We start from the raw sequence: 21,742 nt of genomic DNA on the forward strand, positions 1-21,742 counted from the left end.
TGAAAAGACAAGTAGGGCACCGCGTATTGCGGTCGCTGGGTTCGGGGTGTCATTTTTCATCCCGTGCGAGGAGCGTTGAAATGATAAATATTCTCATTCGCAGCGTGCGCTTTGTACCCAGCCTCGGAAAAAAATGTTATTATTTATTAAAATCATAATAAATGCCAAACAGGTACCTTTCACCGCCCCTTCCCGTTCCGTATTTAAGAGGAAGGGTTGAAAGAGGGGAGGAGAAAATTTCTTACAAGACAAGGGCCGTGCTTTGTTACGTGGGGATGATTGAGGTGAGCTTCTTCGTAATGACGTCATTTCTCTTCCATCTGTTATGATTATATATAGGTCAAGTGGAAAGGGCCGTTAGATTTTTTTTCTGTTTTCTATTCTCCCACCTGCGTATCGCCCGCACCACCGCCTCGAAGGGTTAATGTGAGCAGCGCAGACGTTCGTCTGAGACGAGATGAAGTGCTCCCTGCTAAATTTCCTCAATTCTCCCTCTTCACTACCACCCACGGCTGCTCTTTCCTTTTCTCGTCTTATCTGCTGTCTCCGCACATAAAAACAGCCATAAATGCAATGCAAATTTTAGAAACGAGGTTCCATTCAGAGGATAAAGTCGCTGAACCTTAAATTATCAGACAGTTCAGAGCTAAAAGCAATGCAAATGCACATTTACGATAGCACAGCTGTGATATGATTTTCCGTCTCCACCACTGGCCAGCTTGAGAGAGCGGCCATTTTGAATTTATGAACATATTTGTAAAATAATTCAATCATCATTTTATCTTACAAGTAATCTGAGGCACGTGAATGCTGAGGATCGATTTTCAAATCAGGTATTTTGTCAGGTGCCGAAGGAGAAGTAAAGTGTTGAAGATTTACATAAGCTACATGTTTTTGCAGAAGAAATCTCGATTTTTTGTCATCTTGGACCTATGTACGCTGATCGAAAGAAATACGTGCCTTGAACTTTACGTATGAATATACTCTATAGGTATCATATTCGCTATTGAAACTGTGAGTTCTTCACAGTTTATGAAATTGGGTAAAGGAACACGGAATAAATCATTCTTTCAAGCCTGCGGAAGTGCGGAGACTATAGGTTTTCCTAGAAAAATGAAGTTTTTTGAGGAGTACTCAATTATCTGGGAAAGAGGTGCATAATAAAGAAAGACTAGATACGTTTTTGGATTTTATTGCCAAGAATATACAGAGCAAAACTTTCATTGCAAATTTCATGTTGTGTTTCATAACGCAAGGTAATGGAAGGCTGTTTGACTGCCAGTGCCAGGTACATACGCAATATATAGTTCTTTTTCTCAACAGAAGTTTCCACTTATTTTCAATTTTTGAGTCTTCATCTAACGTTGTACTAGTTACCAAAATGTAATCCTATTTACTTAAATATTTAAATGAAAAGCCCGTATACCCTGGTAAAAATTGGCGATAAAAGCTGCGTTTCAAAATACCATAGGAATTCTTATAGCCGGCTAAAGAAGGCTACAGAAAATCATATGGCTGGCTGTAGAATGCGGAGAAAATCATACGGCCGGGCTATACGAAGCGATAAAAAATTATGCAGCCGGGCTGTAGTTCCTATCGCAGGGCTTTACACTTTACCGCCTGGCTGTTGCTTTTTCGCCATCGATTATAAAAGGCTAGAAGAAATTGTGTAGAAATTTGTGTGCTTTGGAAATCATTAAGTTTGATACGGAACCATCTTAATATTTACAAAACAAACGTTATATTTTGCTTTAATACATATTTTTTTTAATCAATTAAAACGAGAATAATCCATACAGGAGGTGCAAACATTTCAAAATCATAAGTTGAATAACGCTGACTCCGCCAGATTAAATATTAGAGTCTAACACAAAGCGGAGCGGCGACGCACTGGCGCCTACAAACCTAACAGGGATACTTCACGCATTTCGCAACGCGTGAAGTATCCCCGTTAGGTTTGTAGGCGCCAATGCACGTTTCGCGCTGGCTGCCGCACCGCAGCGTGCCACGGCGCTTGAAGCAACTATTTCGCACCAGAGGTATTGCACAGTATCATACGAAACTGAAGGCGCTCTAATATATTAGGAGTGGCAGGCATCCATCAAAAGTACGGAGCTTTCCTTGCAAAATAAATCAAGATACTACAGCCCAAAAAGAGAGCAGTGGTCCAAAAACTCATTAAGTCCTAGCATCCGTAATTAGTGACGTTTAGCATACACTTTATCGCCTGGCTGTGAGTTGCTTAGTCGCCATCGGCTATAAAAGGCTATAAGGAATTGTGTAGCCGGCTACAGAAGCTATTGGAAATCTTACAGCCGGCCGTAGGTCTATGGAATTGTGGAACACAGATTCTACTGCCAATTTTTACCAGGGTAGTAAAACTAATTTAGACATATAGTGATAAAACTTTTCTCAGCTAGTTTGGAATGAAGGAAAATTGATTAGTCTTAATGGTGCTGAGTCATTATACTTACTTTTGGAATTCACTACAGAAAAAATGTTAAAGGCACAAAAGGAGCTTTTTTTCATAGGCGCCGCCGATTCTAGGCGTCTCCGAAACTCTTATGATCTAATTTTAATATCTCTTATCCTCCAGCCGGCAGCCAGGCAAGAAATTAATCGATTTCCTTCATACAGCGTGCAGTGAACTTTTGATAATGGTTTCTTCGGTCTCGCAGTGGTTAGAAATGTAGACACTATATCTAGAGGTAAGACCGAATCTCTCACAAAATAACGATTCTGAAACAACGGAGGTCTTATGAAGTAACGTTGCATGAAGTAAGGGGTATGCAGCAAAAGGCAGGTATTTATTTCTAGTGAATTATAACAAAAATTAATGCTTGATGATGACTATATTCTAAACCGAAGTACCTCTATTGCAATATCTCAGAATTTTGGGAAATATTTTATATTATGGGAGGCAAACAATCCAACAAAATGGCGCCAAATGTTCTTGAGTTATAAGCGATTGAATGCGGAAGCATGATCGCTTCTTCCGATCGATTCACTACACCAAAGACCAAAGATCTATGGGTCACCCCGTTTGATCCGAGCAAATAGCGCGACCTATCGCACACTTCACCTGGTCCGTTTCTGTGGAAATGCATCTGGACTAAAAAACACTTCAAATGAGCAATTTTCCAAAATCCGAGCACATTTCAAGCTCATCTCATATAATTTTTAGGTGATCATTGATGAAGAAACAGTTTTAATATGCGTTCAAAGTTTTATACGTCGATTAATCGATTACTCGACTGTGTCCGAATTTCAATGGATCGAAAAATCTGCGTTAATTTTGGAGTTATTCGAGTTGAGATATGGCGATGCCGTGTGAGCAAAAATTAATACGCCTTATATCAGCTGAGTATTCTTTTTAGATTTTTCATCACCTATGGTGCACCCTCATTAAAAAGAATATGCACTGCAGGTGAACTGTTCTCTTTCCAAATATCCCTTTATCCCTACAGGTTAAACTATTCGAGGGAACATTGAATCGCTTCCTTATCCGGCATCCGATGGGCCGGAGATGGTCAGCTTTTTTTTTTTTTTTTTTTTTTTTTTTTTTTTTTTTTTAACAATTTACTTTTTAGTCTTAGGACAAAACCACTGGGTAACGATTTCTTTTTCCTTTTTTGTGGGGGGGGGGGGGGGGCGAGGTAACTTTTGCAGTATGCATGCTGGATTAGTTATTTTTCAATTCTACGTCAATATACATCTTAAATCTAGTAATGTGAATTAAGGTACCTTCTTAACTGGACAAGACAAGGGAGGTTCCAAAGCGTCAAAAAAAATCCTAAAATTAGGGATAAGCTTCACTGCACCGCAGAGGTCTGGCCATTTAATACTCGTCACGTGTTCACAAGAGCTTAGATCTGTCCTATCTTTGCATCTATCCATCTTGATCTGCAACTGATCACGAAGAAGAAGAGAAAGCCAATCATTAAGGAACTGACATTACTGACAATCGGATGATTTCAACAAGTATCAGCCTATCTGCATTTGACGATTCCTAATTTCTTGTAATACTTTGTTCATTTGTTTTGCAGAAATTGGAGGAACGCAACGGCTACATCTTGAAACTGTTTTGGGATCTCCATAATATATACCAAATATACTGTCACAAAATTCTAAGTAAAAAAAATAAGTCAGAATGTTGCTTATTGTGAGAATTTTGTTCCACTACTTTTGTGAGTTTTGCGTGTGATTAAAAGAAAAGCCAATCAAATTTTTAGATAAAATTGAAGAGTGTCCAACAGTTTTTTGGTATTTGCCATTGAAAGTGTTGCGACGTTGAAATGAAATTACGTGATTTTGTCGGAGAGGTGACGAACCGGCGACAAAACTGCAAGAACAAGTATCTCAATTTGCGAATCTGAAGAATTTAAGTTATAATTTATCATTTACATCTGACAGAACACAAGACGTCATTTCTTGACCACCAGAGGCGGATCCAACAATTTTGCAATACCGGATTTCCTCCATTTAAACCTATGCTAGATCATCGATTCTTGTCGCAGCACCTGGCCCCTCCAGGAATCGATACATTTCCATACGATTAAATGGAAAAAAGACAATGTTGTCAATTTGCTGTATTCACCAATGCTGACAACTTCCCTGATATTTCCGCGCTGTTTAAAAATATTCTTCGTAAATTTAGAGGAATGGTCTTTGCTTGTTCTACTTCAATAAAATAAAATAGAAGCGGATATTTTGAGACACCGTAAACGAGTAGCGCACTTTTGCAGTTTAATCGTCTTACAATGTTCACTTAAAATAGTTCTAACCGAAATGGGGTCTCGGATATCCCTGTTCACAAGTACCCAGCCGTTCATGTGAAGTGACGTGTCATCGCGGACGAAGGAAAAGTTGGTAGCCTCCCACGGATAACCTTTGTTCTCGCACTTCTCGAAATACTCCACCATGAACGCCTTTCGTCGCTGCAACAGAACGACACGAGAGTTTCAAGTCAAAGATTATTCAAGTTGATCCACACAATGGCACAGGACCCTGTTTATCCGCGGAAATTGGTAACGAAAGCAGCGCGGATAACCGGAACGGAGAACATTATCGTTGCTATCCGCGTGTAATCCTTAACCGTGGATATAAAGGAACTAAAATCGACGGTGCAAGTCGGCAATCACATAACTCGGTTTGCGACGTTGTAGACTTCCTGTCATACTTTATTTTTTAAATGGCAAAACTACTCAACAGCAATTCTTTAAAACTGTCATGATTTTTCTTCTCAATGCGAAGAAAATTCTGCAAAAACTTCAAGAAATAATGTCAATTTGTTCTCCTTTAAGAAAATGACGTAGAGGCGGAGATTTTCAGACACCGCAAACGAGTTATGTGATTGCCGACTTTCACCGTCGAAATGCTTTATAACAAGCTACGCTAATTGCGCGCTGAAAAATGGATTTCTGACTTTTTTTGAGATACCATGATTTCGATGTGATTAAATCACATGGAAAAGCTACTCACTTGCCTGTATCTCTTGTGTGCAATACGTCGCTCGCCTGACACGAGGACGGGAGGACGTAACGTAACTACACTGTGCGATGGACCTCTTCGCCCATATAACTCAATGCTTTTCCGGGCTCATTGGTAAATGTAGTTACACCCTTTTGACAGCCACGCGACGAATAGACCCATTTAACAGATTGTTGAACTGTTGAGGAATGCATGACTGTTTCAGGTTGAAGTCGCGCACAAAAATATGGCCATCCTCTGAGAGAGGGATCTATATTGTGGAGAACTCAAATATATTAAGACTGAAATATTGGTGCCGATCTGTAGGCGAAAGTTAGATTATATAGACTTAAAACTTTTTTTGGCAAACCGATTACTTACTTATTTACTATTCACGATGGCCATTTCGGGTGGTCAGGCCGCCCATCTTCAGGTGACTGCCTCAATTGCTCTAATTGCAACCCAGATAAGTGCAAGGTAAACCTAATTAAAGAGTGTAATAAAGGCAAAAAATTAAATGTACTCGAACAATTAGAAATAGACCGTCATAAAAATAAAGAGCTCCTTAACACTCAATTAGAGAGCTATGTGACGACATTGACAACACCGCCAATCTTACTCAGTTCATACAAGAAGAATGTAGGGAAAACATCTGATAAGAAATTAGCTGATCGAGAGGACGAGAGCCGCGATAATAACTGCGCCGGCGCGGCTATCACGCCGGATTTTCGAACTTTCCAACAATGAGGCAGTCACCTGAAGATGGGCGGCCTGACCACCCGAAATGGCCATCGTGAATAGTAAATAAGTAATCGGTTTTGCCAAAAAAAGTTTTAAGTCTATATAATTGTGTGTAGTGCCGATAAAATTTTACAAGTGCAATATGCAACAATATAGTGAAAGTTAGATTAACAATTTATCCCTGGAGACACCCAATATTGCGAACCGAACTGTGAACGAAGTTATATATAAAGATATGAAGTTTTATTGCATGAAAGTATGAATTATATGAAGTTAATCGTTTCACAATGTTTTTTTTTTCCCCGCGCATACTTTAGACGTGTTTTTATTTTTGCCCGCCACATGCATCCCTGATGAACTCGCCAGTCTACCGATTCCAAATTGCAGGACCCGCTATGTTCCTTGAACTATTTATTTTCAATTTGCGAAATTGCTATTTGGTGCGCTTTGTCACCTTGTGCTAGAGTTAGAAAGTAGGGCAGCGTTGGGAAGTGATTGTGTTCGGAGCACACTGATCGAATGAATGAATAGGGAAGAGTGAAAATTTGTATGACTGGACAACCCTTTTAGGGAAGATATTAATCGGACGACCGCTCAGGAGATGGGCACAAAGTTGGCTCCTCTCCTGATGATAATTGCTTGGTTTTTAATTGCTTTGGTTTTATTATGTTTCATTTAGAGGCTTGACGAGTCTTAATTTTCTCTGTTGATAATAATTTATTGTTATTGCTGTTTCTTTTATTTATTGGCTTGACAAATCTTTCAAATGTAAGTATGGCTAATACAAACCAGGCTGTGCTGTAGTTTTCAGTAAAATAAGAGGAAAAAGTATAAGTAGCAGAGAAAAACAAGATAGAGAAGAAGAAGAAAAGGAAGAAGAAGAAAAATATTTAAAAAATGGGGTTTTCGAAAAAAATTGGAAATATTTTTACGTATTACTTTTAAAACCAAACACAAAAAGAAATTTTTCAGATTTAAAAGAAATTTACCAGAACGAAGAGTGCCCAAGTTGCTTCTATATTTGCTGAAAAAAAAAAAAAAAAAAAAAAAAAAAAAAATCCCCAAAAATTTGTTTCATGAGGATTGAAATAGTCCATTCTCAAAAAAAAATTGGTCTTCGGCGTGCTATTAAGAGGAGGGTTCCTCCTCTCGAGGATAGTCACAATTATGCGCATGTATGGTCGTAGGAAAAATGCAAATAAAGAGTTCCGTTTTAAGACGCTGGACCTCACTTATCAGCGACTAAGTCATCACGTTATGTTTGATTTTACCTGTAAAATTGTGGGAGCTCTCGCCGGAAAAATCGGATGAAAAAAATAAAAACTGGAAAGCACGAATGTCACATGTAGATGATTCATGGCAAAGCCATCTGACACGGATTCCACAAATCTAGTTTTAGCGATACCATTTTTCGATGAGGACGGTCATCATTGAACAAATAATGAATGAAGTGTTGAAGATTTGCCAATTTGATTATCGAAACGAGTTGTTGTCAGACTGGTTTGATTAATTGACTATGAGACTTTTTTTGGATCGCTCAAAGAGAGAATAATTTCTTTGCGTTGAAAATAAGGTAGGAAAGGAAGGAAGATAGTTTTTACACGATGGCATGCTGAAATGGGGGTAAACCGACCTATAAAAAGTTTCAAATGGTTCCCTGTATCATGAATACTCTTATACAGTAATTACAAGACACGACTCTGAACACGGCGCAAAAACTAGGAGTGCAGATAAATCATAATTGCCACTATTTTCTTCAAAGCAAACATGATCCCTTCATATTTCTGATTTGAAGGTATGCCTGATCTGTACCCTACGCTGCAATCAAAAAAAAAGAAGAGGAAAAAAAAGAACTAACCGACATTAATGACAACACAGTGAAAATGACAGATTTCATCTGGTGTAATTTAAACATTAACTACGCAGATGCAGCGATATAAATGATTGTACACGCTTGGAGTTTATTAGTGCATCCAGTGACATGCGCGGCTTGTCGTCATAATAGTAGGTGATTCTCGAAATAGACTCATAATGCATAGTCGCCCTGGACCTGGAAAAAAACCTGATTATTTGAAACAGTTTCCCTTGCCTCTCTTGCAGTACTAAATTTAATAGAGCTCGTAATTAATTTATTAACCTAATTCTGCATAATTATTACCTGCATTTTTCAATGTTTTGATCTTTCTTATAATATCTCTATTTGACCCATTTGATTACATTGAAATCCATAGTCACAAATATAGCGACAGGATTCATTGCTGGCTTTACTAGTTTAAAAAGTGCTTTAAAGTATACTTAAACTTAAAGCTTAAACGCTTCTAATCAATATGTATAATTTTTAAACTTCAAGTAAAAAGTAATAATTTGTCCGCATTTACGGAACTTTCTACGTTACCCCGTAAGACGTAAAGAGAAGCCTCGTCGATATTATGCATTTATGAGGTATCCTCACCTAGCAATACAGCCAAATGATTAAAAAATGTAAATAAAGTTAAAATTGGAATGAGACATAGTAGGTAACCCGTATTTACAAAAATTTTCATTTTGACCAAAGATAAGTAAATAGAAATCTCATCAGTATGCTATATTAATCAATGAAGTATCGTTAATAGTAAACTGCAAGACCCCTTGGCGCGTATTATAGATATCTGACAATAGTAATTAACTAATCGAGGCAACTTAACTAAGAAATTAGAAGCTCCGGAGCGCAATAAAACTTTGCGACGACTCCATTTGAGTAAATGCTCCTGTGGTTACAAATTTTTACATCGTGAGGATGCTACAGTAACAGCCGGAACGTTCATATACCTATTAATGTGTGAGAGTTTTTTAACATTCCGGACAGTGTTCGAAACTCACAGGCGCCAATGCGCCAAATGCGCCTAAAAAATCAGTCATGGCGCCTAAAAAATGAAGGCTCTGCGCCATCGTGGCCCCTAAAAATCCCCCCCCCCCCCCGAATTTCAATTCGTTGACACCGTGCATTCGAATTGTTTCGGGCTGAAAAAGGCACGCCCGCCCGCGAACACTATACACAGCGCCTTCGACATCCTGGGAATACTCCCAACGATACATCGTCACGGCAGTGGTGCACACTCCGGCAGGCGCAGTATAGGCAATTTGCGCATCGGGACGTATGTGTAACGGTGTAGCGTCGGAAGTATTTCTACGATGTCGAAGGCGCTGTGTATTATGTGCGCGGACGGGCGCGCCTTTTTTGACCCGCAATAATTCGAATACGTGGCTGCAGCGAATCCACAATTCCACACGGTCCAATACCACAGTCCACCTACGATCTACGGATCGGGCGGTTGAGCGCACTCTGTACGCCTAGTGAAAGCATATTTCAGATGAGAATTATTTTTCTTTTAATATTTACTTGGTTAAACTCATAAGCTGGATGCTCGGAGGAGAATGATCTATTCATAATTTTTCCTCCAAATACTTCATTCTTGTGCACGCCTGGGAACACTGACTGATGCAAAAACCTACGTCTTTCACTGCGATTTTCTGGGAACAATACAGTGGACTCTCGATAATTCGAACCTCGATAATTCGAAAACCTCGTTCATTCGAAGGAAAGTCTGCTTCCCTTGAAAATCTCTCGATAATTCGAAGGAAATCAATGTATTTTTCTCCCCTCGTTATTTCGAAATTTTTAAGCTGGCGCGGCCCTCTATAATTCGAAATTGCGACGAAAATTCTCTCTGTAATTCGAAGTGTGGGAAGTAAATATGGCCCTCCCTCTATAATTCGAAATAAGACGGTACATTCCCTCTACAATTCGAAGTCAACTGTTTATGTATCTGGGTGTCTGAAAGAGCTTGACCTTTGACCTAAAGATCTTTTGGCTTCAATCCGTCCATTTGCCCCTCTATAATTCGAATTCAGATGGCGCCTTCCCTCTATAATTCGAACCTCTCTAATTCGGAATTTCTCCACATGGAATCTCTTTAATTCGAACTCTCTTTATTTCGGAACCTCGCTAATTCGAATAAAAAGCCGATTCCCTTCAATTTCGAATTATCGAGAGTCCACTGTACAATTTTATCGCTAGTGCGAGCTGGCCTTATTTTTTTTCACCCGAGTGGCCACGCGATCATGTTCGCGCAATCTGGAAGTTTTTACACCCGCGTAGCTATGGAAGTCGGGGGAGGGGGGTGGATATTCCCCCACGGAATGAGACTGCGTTAAGCAGAAAGGAGCCGAGCCACATAAGCTATTGCCATATATAATTGGGCAATTTAATGTTTTACTTGAAAATTATTCTACTGATTTTAGTGTAAACTATATTGAAATTTCTGCATAATACAAGGCAAGTTCTTGAAAATTTTCGAAGAAATCCTTAAAAACGTTCTCTTGTAAGAAAAATTAAATTGCCATGTTCCATTTGACAATAGCCGATGTCGCTCGGTTCCTTTCTGCTAAACGCGGTCCAATTGTAGTTGACTTCACGTAAACTCGTTGCCTGGGGTAAAATTAGCTGAAATATACCGATCCTATTTTCAGGGCATCCCTCGCAGCTCATGGCCTCCCCAGCTAAGAGGTGAGAACCAACGGAGCTGAAATACGCTGGTGTCGTGAACACTTAAAATCTATTTTACGGCCCCGCTTCGGTTGTCTGAAAAATTGTTCTCCCGGGACTCCGTTCAGAGTCTTAAACGGAGTAGCCAAATTGGACCGAGTTCATCAGAATGGAACCGACCTACATTGAGTTGAAACTGAGAAAAAGAGGTTTGAAGTTTTATTCCTGCATAAGGCTCAGTATAGAAAATAAACTTTAACCCCTCCTTACACAGATTAATTTCTGTTTTTCGACTTTCAGTTTTTGGCATGAGAAAATTAACGGCTAGACGGACCCAAAAACATTCTCGACTTAATTTTTAAAAAATGTGGCTTAGTTCTTTTCTTATCAGCTTCGTCCAATTGCCACGCATAGGATCCCTACACTCAGAATATGAAAAAAAACCGGGAATGTAATACGATCGTGACATGAATTTGCTTCACGATGATGGCGTTGTCATTGGTCGTATAGAAGCTTTTTTTGCTTTTGATAAGAATAAAAAACCAAAACTAAATTAAATAAATTAGAAGGTATATACACAATTGAATCAGTGAGAACGAAAATACACCAACTCGAAAAAATGGAAATAATCAAGACACACACAAAACTGCACATTAGGTGAAGGAGTTAGTCTAAGAAAAAGATTTTTGGTGCCTAAAAGCAAGTATTTAAGGAAACTTTAAATGTCCAAGTTGGCACAGATACGGTAACTTCAATGACCTTCATGAAAATTGTCTGTCCTTACAGTGAAACGAGAGCATTTTCGAGGTACCGAGTTGGTGTGTTTTCGTTCTCACTGATTCAATTAGAGATTTGTGTGTTTACGATTTCTTTGGGTAAGTTTCTTTTTGGTCAATTCAGCCAAACTGATTTAGTTTTTCTACAAAATTTCTCGCTAATTCATCTATTTTTCAATCTAAGATATCTATATCGGAATCCTACGTTACCCTGAGATATCTATGGATGGAAACAATGCCTTGCTTAACTAATACACTCTCATTTCTCACAGTACAACACACAAATTAGGATTTGCGGGTGGTGTGGCTGGCGCATAGGACTATCACCTAAGCGACCCAAGTTTGATCCTAGCGGTTCGCGCCTCATTTTTAACGAGGTTGCAATTTTTCAACCGAAACATTTGGTCAATGTCACCCGAAAATTTGTTTAATGTAACCCAAAAAAACACCGATCAAAATATATTAACCTCATAGTTTAGGTTGTTTGCAGTATAGCTGATTTGTCAACTCCGGCCAAAGCATCACAAGCGCCATGCGATGTTTCAAAATTTTTGTCGCCTATTTTTTCCAGAGAAATTGTTGGTTGAATCTGTTTGAAAATTCCTCTTAATTTTATCGGCAGCACAAAAATAATTCAGAGACAGCCTCGTTGAATAATTTTTCTGTAAAAAATTAAAATGGCGGCGGAAATTTTGAATTGAATTGCCGCATGGCGCTTGTGACACTTTGGCCGGGAGATGACGATTATCCTTAAGGATGAATGATATATTTTTTACGCATCTTAATTTACTTTTTTAATTACCCATGAATCGCACAACCCTGTTTTCTGCGACTCCGCGTCGGCTCAACGTCATGTATACCCTTTGCGGTCAGTGGCGTGGCGTGAATAATCGATTATCGATATCTCGCCATTTGAAGCTATGGTAAAGAATCGATTACTAAGGTGTTCGCTGCGAACACCCTGATAATCGATCTTTTTTCATAGGTTTAAATGGCATAACGATCGATATATCGCATTTCACGCCACGCCACTGTTTGCGGTGGTCCCGGTGAAACGGACTCTTTTCCCAGAGCCACCAAAGTTGGATGTAAAATTCACCATTTGGGAACGGACGTACGTGGAAAACAGGTCAGTGATTTCGTCGGTAGATTTTCACTACATTCTAGCAACGCGGAGCTGGTTCAACTGTTACGGATATTGCCTATGTTCGGGGATTTAAACAGGCCGAAACGGTCCCCCGTGACCGTTCGGAATCAACTCGTACCTCTAAACCGAGATTTATGGTTAATTACCCCACTTGAACGCTTTGTTTCTAAAAGGGAACATGTCGAATTCTAGATAAGCCCCAAAACACTGACATTATTATGTGGTCCAAGGCTCATCTGAAAAAAGATAAACTCCTTTTCAGGAAAAACTCGTTCACTTACTTTAAGCGTTCAAATTTGCCCCGTTCTAAACGTACCATCGGTGGGTATTTATTCGGTATTTTCTCCCGCGGCCACGATTTGCATCCTTGAGATAATCTAGACGAATTGGCTCAACGTTTTCTGGACGGTGGGCCCTGGAATTGCGAGCTTCACCTGATGAGGGAAGGGAATAATAAGGTTTCAAAAGAAATCTCGAGAGGCTCTGCAAGATTTCTTAGAGGATAAAGACAGAAGTCCTCAAATTATACCAAAAGGAGCACTTTACCTCATAGCTTAGGGGCAGAGATGGAAAGTGAAATTTCAAAAGCCTCGAATGAAATTCACAAAATGCGACTTTTATTAATTCTTTTCGGAATTATTAATTGTACCTTTGGAAGTCAAGTAGCGTTTCAAATGGTCTTCCTGTTGATGCGGCAGTATTATGCTACCCTGCTGAGGTGGGTCCACAGCCGATTTTGTTCGTTGACCGAAAATAAAATATCATATTTGACGTCGCAGATTTCAATTACTTACACGGAGCTAACCGGTGTCAAAATGTCGATGCGCTTGAATTCCCGAAATAATTTTATTTTTACTTGAAAACCTCTGGGTGAACGTAAGGGGCCATCAAAATAGTATTAAAGTACATGGTTTTCTAGTATAGAAACTTCATGCCCAATGAAGGATTTGAAAGAGAAAATTTCATTCTTTAAAAGTAAGTACTTGACGAGCTGAGGACACAGTATTTTTCACAATTTTTTCCGTGCGCAAAAAATTGTAAAAAAAATGGTGAAATGGGAGAAATATGTGCATCGTGTGACATCATAGGGTAGCATTTCCTTACATATCCAATGTAATCATGTTTTATTTAGAAAATTATCGTAACTCCTTCAATAATTGTTTAATTAAGAAACCTAGGATATTCTCGTGCTAGTTCACTCAGTCCATTGATCACCTCATGACAATCTTGAAATGAAAATCACTGACCGGTGCTGGGAATTAAAGGGGGAGGCGTACCTTCACCGAACAATAATCAATTATTTCAAAATAATTGGATTCTTAAGGATCGATTCTTGCGGCGTAAACCAACTAACCAATGCAGATTTCTCCGTTATATTTAATCAGGAATTTTCCGTTTGTCATTTTGTATACTCTCCTAATCAAGCCACTGAATCACGCCCAGAGATATCTTTTGGTTCCAAAACATAAATATGCCGATTTGACACTGCTATTGAGCGAAGAAGCTCAAATGAGACGATTGAATTTATTGAAATATTGCAGAATTCGCGCTGCGGTCTGGAATGCGCACAGAGAAAAACTTGAGGTGAAATGTTGGATACACAGGAACATAAATTACTTTATGGGTATAGTGAAAGGTACAGTGCACTCAATTCAACAACTCAATGGTGCGCTCTAAATTCAATTACTTCCACACGTTTTTCGGTCAGATTTGAGTCTCACCGAGGTTATGACCCAGAATGCAGCGCTGCAAGAGCAATATATGAACATTTTGTTTACCTCCAGTCCTGAAAATGAGTCTCTAAGTCGCAAATTCTACATCGTTGCTTTTTTCCATCTCTTTAAAATCATGTTTTAATTGAGGTCCATATATACTAAAAAAAGTGCGGCTAAAAAAGCTTCTACAAAAGTTAGCTCGATGGTGAGCGTTAATCTTGCTCTTTATTCAACATCTGACGTCACTCAAAGGATCGATTCAATGGGAGAGGCCGGACAAAATTTGGAAAGTTTAAAAGCTTATAACTCCACTCATGCAAAATGTGTAGGCATTGAAAGTGGTTTCACTGGTTTCCTCGTGAAAAGTCTTTCAGAAACACCCCTTGAAATTTTAAATGTGACGAATTAAACATCAGAATTTGCAGTTTTAGTTGAAAATTTCATGTCCGACCTCTCTGACTGACTTGATCCACTGTACGTCGTAAAGTGGGACACGCTGCGCTTGGCACGAAATCGTGGCTTGACAGTGAAATTTCAAAGATTTGCAGAAGATTGTGCCATGTAATGTTAAATTAATTTGATTTGACGAGCTCAGAGGCTTAAAAATGTTTTGAAATGTTTATAATTACTTGAGTAGCTCCTATGCTGAGTTAAAAAAAAAAATGCCCAAAAATTTCCATAATCTCGGAAGTTTCCGGAAAAAAGTTGCACGACAAGAATCATATGTACTGTGCACCGAAGAGTTTTCGCTTTTTTGGTGGTATAAACTCTTTTCGGTAAAGCAATCCATTTTTCAATGATTTACCCATTTAACACGGTATTGATCTCTCCGACGCAGTTTGCGTATGTGCCGAAAGGTAAACAAATCGTTGTTTCATTTATTTTAGAGCTTATCTCAATTTCCACGTGATCCCTGTTTTACATATAAGCCCATGCTTTTTAGGGCTAATGTGGGAATTGAGATATGACCTTACGTCAGAGGAGGGACGAAATGTTGCCAAGTATCTAACGGGGCATATTTCATTTAATTTGAAAATGATTATAAATTCTTTGTACCATCTACCGTCTTTTTTGGAGAATCAAATTTATTAAATGAAGAGGAAGAAAAACTTTCTCTATTAAAAAACTGAAGAATACGGAAAATTTCGTCGTTGAAAATCAGCCTTTTCATTTTATGAAGAAAATGCTATTTCGGTATTACCATAGAGAAGCCTCATTTTCAAATGTAAATTTTGTTGCCTCTCAGATATTATAAACATACACGATGCATCACCAAACACAGTGAGTCTTGACCCTCCTTAGGGTGCGCAATGCCGCCAATCCAATTCTAAATTACACTTACAACCGTAGTGCTGTTACGTGTGGTGCGATAAACAGAACAGTTGGCGACACCGGAAATACTGCCCTGTTTAAATTCGCATGGCGTTCCCAAGTAACACCTGTCTTGAGCACTACGTCTCGAAGCTCATAGCAAACACGCTCCTCTAATCCGCTCTGAGAATTTTTGATGCTCGAAATCCGGATCAAACGTATTCAGTGGGGGCAGGTGAATACGAGATCACAATACGAAACACAACAGCTTTCCTCGTAACACCCTCTATCCCCACCCTTCCAACGAAAAGCTCACTCCGGGCTCTGAGCTAACATGAGGTCAGTTTTAGTAGTCAGTTGACTGGCTTCTATTCATGAATGCACAACAGGTTAGTCGTGACTTCTGACAAGTCACTCACGACTTTTTCTAACTTGGGGGCCATCCCTAAATTATGTATCGCGCTTTCTCGGCATTTTAGTCCCCCTTGCCCCTTTGTAACGCTTAGGACGCAGGTGCCCATCCTTTAACACGTAAAAACAAAACCCCTCTCCCCCCTCCATAACGTTACGTAATGGAAATGTTGCATGTGTGAGGAATTTACGATTTGACTGTTGATTTACATGTAAAAGTTCGCGAGAAACACGATGGTGACACTGGTTTTCTTTGAAATCAACTCCCAAGCTCAAAAAAATTTCTCAAGTTGAGACCAAAATTGAGGGGATATCCCACACTATCCTAAGAGACCACCTCTACATCAAGACAAACTCTCCATGCAAAGATAGGGAGCAAATAAATTGACAGCCCTGCCACTTTATTTGGGACTCTAAATCTGAAAACACGGCAACCCTGCAAACGTATTTGCTCCCTATCTTTGAATGGAGAGTTTCTTGATGTAGATCGACGTGGACTCTCAGAATAGATATCCCCTCCAATTTGGCCTCAACTTGGGAGCTTTTTTTGAGCTTGGAAGTTGTTTTCAGAGAAAACCAGTGGCACCATCGTGTTTCTCGCGAAAATTTACATAAGATTCAATAGTCAAATCGCAAATTCCTCACACATGCAACACCTCCATTTAGGGACGGTCCCCTACTCACAATCTCTTGATGATGAATTCAAATAGGCACTTATTATTCTGTTGTCGGTAAAAAAAGCATTAATGTCTATTTGAATGCCTACACTGAGAAAAATTTTCATGTCAATAAATCTCAGACAAGAAATCTTGTAGAGTCAAACAAAAATCTATACCGTTTGAAACATGATTTCCTGTTTACTCAACGGGAATTCTTGTCCGGATGTGAATCGGAATTTCTATTAATTCTTCAGCGATAATTTCTCTGGGGAGCATTAGAAGTCCAACTTTGAATTTTGTAATGCACTTTTTAATTTTTAAAACATGTAGAAATAAAAATCATCTCGAAATTTTTAGGATGAATTTCTACCCCAGGCGCTTTTTGTAATGTTCCAACCTAAAATCCTTCAAATCCTTTGAAGCGTTAATTGCTTACTGTTAGCTTTCCTGTTCCGTTCATCGTGATTAAACGAATCAAACTATTTCTTTTTGAGTTGATCTAGAAATCCTAAAAAAGCTTAACTGTCATGAAAAATAAATCAACCTACCTGAGTTAGAGCAATCAGAAACTGCGCGGCACATCGAGCTCATTACTCGTGACACTTTATCCGTTTAAAAACCACAATGATTATTAATTTTCTATATTTTTATCATCCTTTTTGAAAGTAGTTTGTCATCGCTGTGGAGTCATTTTTAGGCAAAAATTTGTCAATCATATTCTGATTTGGACGTAAAAATTAGCACGAAACTTAAAGAAAGCACGCCAAACAAAAACAACAACTGCACCATCATGTTGACTTGTTCCTGAAAATAAGGCTTTACAAAGCTCTCTCACGAACTACCTACACAGTGCTGACACTTTTTTCGATTCAATAAAAAAGCAGTTGCTGCTCACGGAGATGTCAGGCGACAAGCAAGCTGAATCAATACCAAAACGACGTGGCCTAGAGCAAGCTTTGATTGAACGACGGATTTATTTGATTTCAGAATCATCAATTCAATGAAAAACCGATTGATGAATGAATAATTTCCCGACCTTTTATTTTCGGGTCCCCCTTTAATTTTCTCTTTTTTTGTCCTTCTTGTCTCCTTCCCCCACGTTCTTGACTCTTTTGGTTTTAGTTCGAGCAGTTTGATTCGTAAATTTTAATATCAAGGGCCGAATTGTCAAAACACTCATCTCAATTTCTCTCATTTATTTCACGCATTTTCTTCTGCTTTTAATCTCCAAAAGGAATATAAATCAAGTTCATCTCTCGAAATATTTGCAGAATACTGTCTGCATATGGAGCTGAAATTTGGAAAATCCTATTAAAATGATCCAGCAATTTAATAACTCTATTTGACAAGATAAATGGTAACTTTTACTACCTAGAAGAGGTTAAAGATGTGTGTGAAATCAAGTTCTAGTTATTTGCCCATTGTATATCGACAGTGAAACTACCAGACCACGTATCTTGTTTGCGGTTTTTAAAAATCTCCGCTCCCCTTTTTTTATTTTTTTGGAAGGTGAACAAATCAATATATTTTCTTGAAATTTTCACTAAGTTTTTTTCGCATAAGGAAGGAAAACACGAATATTTTGAATTGACGATGAGTAGTTTTCTATTTAAAAAATAAAGTATGAGAGAAAGTATACAACGTCGCAAACCCAGATACGTGCTCTGGTAGTTAAACCGTCAATATGTCGATTTAAATGCCTGATTTACCCTAAATTTCCCTTTTGTAATGTAAACTAAAACTATGAGCGTTTGTTTCCCACTTTTGAGTTCATTTTAGAAGTTTCCGATGATTTTTTACAGAAAATTGCTCAACAAAATTGTACGAAACTTTCACTGAAATTCTTTGTGCTGCTAATAAAATTCGGTAAAATTTTCAAAAAGATTTGATCAACAATTTCTTTGTAAAAAAAATAAAATGGGGACGGAAATTTTGGAACTTCGCATGAAGCTTGTGATACTTTGGCCAGGAGGTAATGATTTTACTTAGTTTTTGTATTAAGTGGCAACAGTGGTCGCGCGATGCCTAAGTGCAAAAGTTAGGCGCCAGCGTGGCATCTACATTCGCCCTTCGCACAATTATTGTAAGAAGATAATGGAGGAATTTGCGTTGGCATTCTTAATGAAAGTGGCGGCTCGGTACAGAACATTCAAAAGCACTCCCAACTACTTCTGAGTGAAATTCTCCGAGCGAGTGGGAGGTGCGGGCGCTTCTAGTTGTTGTTCTCGTCCCTTCTTCAACTTTGCAGGAGAATACGCGTCGGATATTGCTGATCTTAATTGGTCTGACAAGGTTGCCAGCACTTGGATCCGGGTTGAAAGTCACGAAGAAGAAAAAGGAAGAGAACATGATAAGTTTTTGAAAGCGATAAAAATTAAAAGCAGTCCATTCGTTACCTACTTTTCTAACTCGACGCGCGACGACGCGACGCGGCGCGTCCGAAGAAAGGGGGCAGGGAAATGCATGAACGTCAACAACCGGCTTCTTCTTCTTTTCCTCGCTTTTCCTACGTCCTATTTTTTGTTTCGCTTTTCGTGTGATTCTTTCCTGAAACCTCATTTTCGTAGTGTCCCCCTCCTCCCCGCTCCCCCAAAAAAATTCCTAATAAAAAATTCAGCATTTGGGGTTTAAAATAGCGAACGAGGTGTGGAAAGGGATGGCCAGCCCAGACAACTCTGTCTATGCACAATTACGCACCATCATCGCTATTATAAGCTCTGACCGTATTTTCTCCATTCTAATACGAAGAGAGCTCAATTAATTCAACGAGCATGGTTCTCGATCTTCTGCAGACAAAATATTGATTAAGCTCCAGTTAGTAATTAAACCAGTATACTTCAGAGTACACCCTATTTTAATCGAATTTGAAAAGCATGACGTGTTTCTTTCGATATTAACAAAACACACTACTTAATAAATTATAACGAAAATACTTTTCTTAACGAATGTATGCAGGTTATTCAAACAAAACAAGGTCTCTAAAATTATACTACCCTCGGCAGATTTTATCAATTGATCCCTCGAATTCATATTAACTCTATAAAAGGCATTCGATAAATGATAGGTCATACGTGATAAAATCGAATGCATCTATACGTGCTCCTATGCCGCGGGGTGGTATCCTACTCCAATGAAGGCGAACTTAAAGACTTCCCAGGCTCTCAAATATCATTATAAGTATCATTATAGTACTCTTCGTCTTCTCCCTCCTTTTCCGCGTTGTCCGATGTGATCGCCGAATGAGAGTAAACCAATTAACCACTTGGACTATTACCTCTAAATAAAAATTTCCTGGGGATTTTTAATTTGCGGAGTAAGTGCAAATATTTTCATTTGTGACCAACTTCAGACTATAGATATTGATACACAGACTGTCTCAATTGAATTCCTTAGTAAACTTTCAATCGAGATTCGATTATATTGTGAAATTTTACAAAAAAAAAAGTTTGTGAAGTTTCATTTAAAAAGGACCTAAGTTCACGAAGGCAAAATTGTCAGTGCTTAGAGCAATCCACGTCAAGTTGGGTCAAAATATGAGATTTTGAAAATTCAACGGAATACTCATCATAGCAGCCGAAAGATTTATTTTACTAATGGTTTAATTAATTTTTGTGTCACTAGTGGGTGAAAAGTTGAAAGTTTATCCGTTTATATTGTGTCCGGAAGATAGCATATTTGAACTTTAAGTATCTTCTTTCGAAACTGCGTTTTTTAAGGCACGAACTTAATACCACCTTTAGTTGAATGCTACTCTTCTATGCTTTGGTGTCAGTACTTTGATATCGCGATTTTAGGAACCAGAAGTCTCATTTCCCAAGACAGTCACTTTTAAGATTTAAACATCTGCGAGAATTGTCGTTCGAACGCATATGAAACATCTAAAGAAAAAGGCTAAGTGAAAATACACTGCGTACGATTCAAAAGTCTTAAGAGGATGGATGTCGGCATTTATGAAACGGATCACAAAGGCCCATGTAGTTGGAGAAATTCGCTCGATTAATCATGTCAAAATCAGACGAGGGTAAAGAATCTGAGCCCCGAAAGGCTGAACTAATATCTGTGGCCTCTTTCACTCCCATCGACGATCGCTCAGTCATTTGCGTCTTTGATACTTTCTGCCCTTGATACTCACCGCCTCCGGGATGCTGGTCCCGTGAAGTCTCTACGCTCGAGAGATATAGCACAAGGGATGCATTAAATTCCAGGGATTAAAATAAATCTAATCCTCCCAGTATGATATGTTTATACCACCAACATAACAAAAAAAGAGCTCGGTATATGTCTACTTACTTTGTCAGAAGATAAGAACCTGCTTTGTCACTCACCATTTATTCCATTCCTTAAAAAAATAGGGTTTACGCGTCGGTTTTATAAAATGGTTTACATGCAGGACAATCGCGCTGTTTTCGTGCATACTCCACTAGTTTGCCTTTAAAAACTCCATTAGGCAATACGGGAGGCTTACGATAGGCTAAAGATCTTTAAGTCCTAAAGTTAACGTTTCTTTAAGGGCTATAAAGTTTCTTAAGCCCAAGATACGCGAAAAAAGTTCGACGGTTTTAGGTGCCTTCTCGATTTTTTTCGATAGTAATCTCTTGCTCGCGGATAGACGACATCTTCAACAACACGTTTCTGCAGCTAACTCAAAACACGTCAAAAATCGAGATACGCACTTTTGCACTTTCACCAGCGATATTTGTTTTTATGATACACAAAAAGCCGAAGTAAAAATGTACCTTGCAACACTTTCCTTGTATTTTAAAACTGTCAAGTTGGAGTTGTGGCGGAAATCTGGATGGCTTGGTCCTGGATCGGCAGTTTTGACTAATTGTAGAAAGGGTTCACTGAAAAAAAAAAGTTCGGAGTTCCTTATCATCCCAACTAATTCGGTTCGTCAGACTGAAATTTCGGTTTTTCAAACCGAACTTGTGCGGTAAAGTGAACTGACGACCGAAGTATAGTCATATATGCCGACTGTTCGGTTTCAC

At 38.8% G+C, this 21,742-nt stretch overlaps 2 protein-coding genes across 4 annotated transcripts in view; one reads left to right on the forward strand and one right to left on the reverse strand.

Moving 5' to 3' along the window:
- Positions 1–21,742, forward strand: part of LOC109039645 (uncharacterized) — a 78,370-nt gene that overhangs the window by 6,380 nt on the left and 50,248 nt on the right. The gene's annotated exons all lie outside the window — the stretch shown is intronic.
- LOC109039644 (uncharacterized) lies at positions 1,177–17,632 on the reverse strand. 3 transcript variants are annotated; one of them, XM_072295991.1, is made up of 4 exons: positions 17,303–17,632; positions 4,785–4,937; positions 3,745–3,909; positions 1,177–2,739 (listed from the first exon to the last, which is right to left on the reverse strand). In XM_072295991.1, the coding sequence occupies exons 2-4, from the start codon at positions 4,920–4,922 to the stop codon at positions 2,563–2,565; spliced, it is 480 nt and encodes a 159-aa protein (XP_072152092.1). In that variant the 5' UTR covers positions 4,923–4,937; positions 17,303–17,632; the 3' UTR covers positions 1,177–2,562. The 3 variants fall into 3 exon arrangements, with proteins under 3 accessions (XP_072152092.1, XP_072152091.1, XP_018910771.2); XM_072295990.1 differs by lacking the exon at positions 17,303–17,632 and adding an exon at positions 7,482–7,773 and having other exon boundaries at positions 3,745–3,903; XM_019055226.2 differs by lacking the exon at positions 17,303–17,632 and adding an exon at positions 7,482–7,717.

Source organism: Bemisia tabaci, chromosome 2 (assembly GCF_918797505.1).
Source record: "Bemisia tabaci chromosome 2, PGI_BMITA_v3".
NCBI lineage: Eukaryota > Metazoa > Arthropoda > Insecta > Hemiptera > Aleyrodidae > Bemisia > Bemisia tabaci.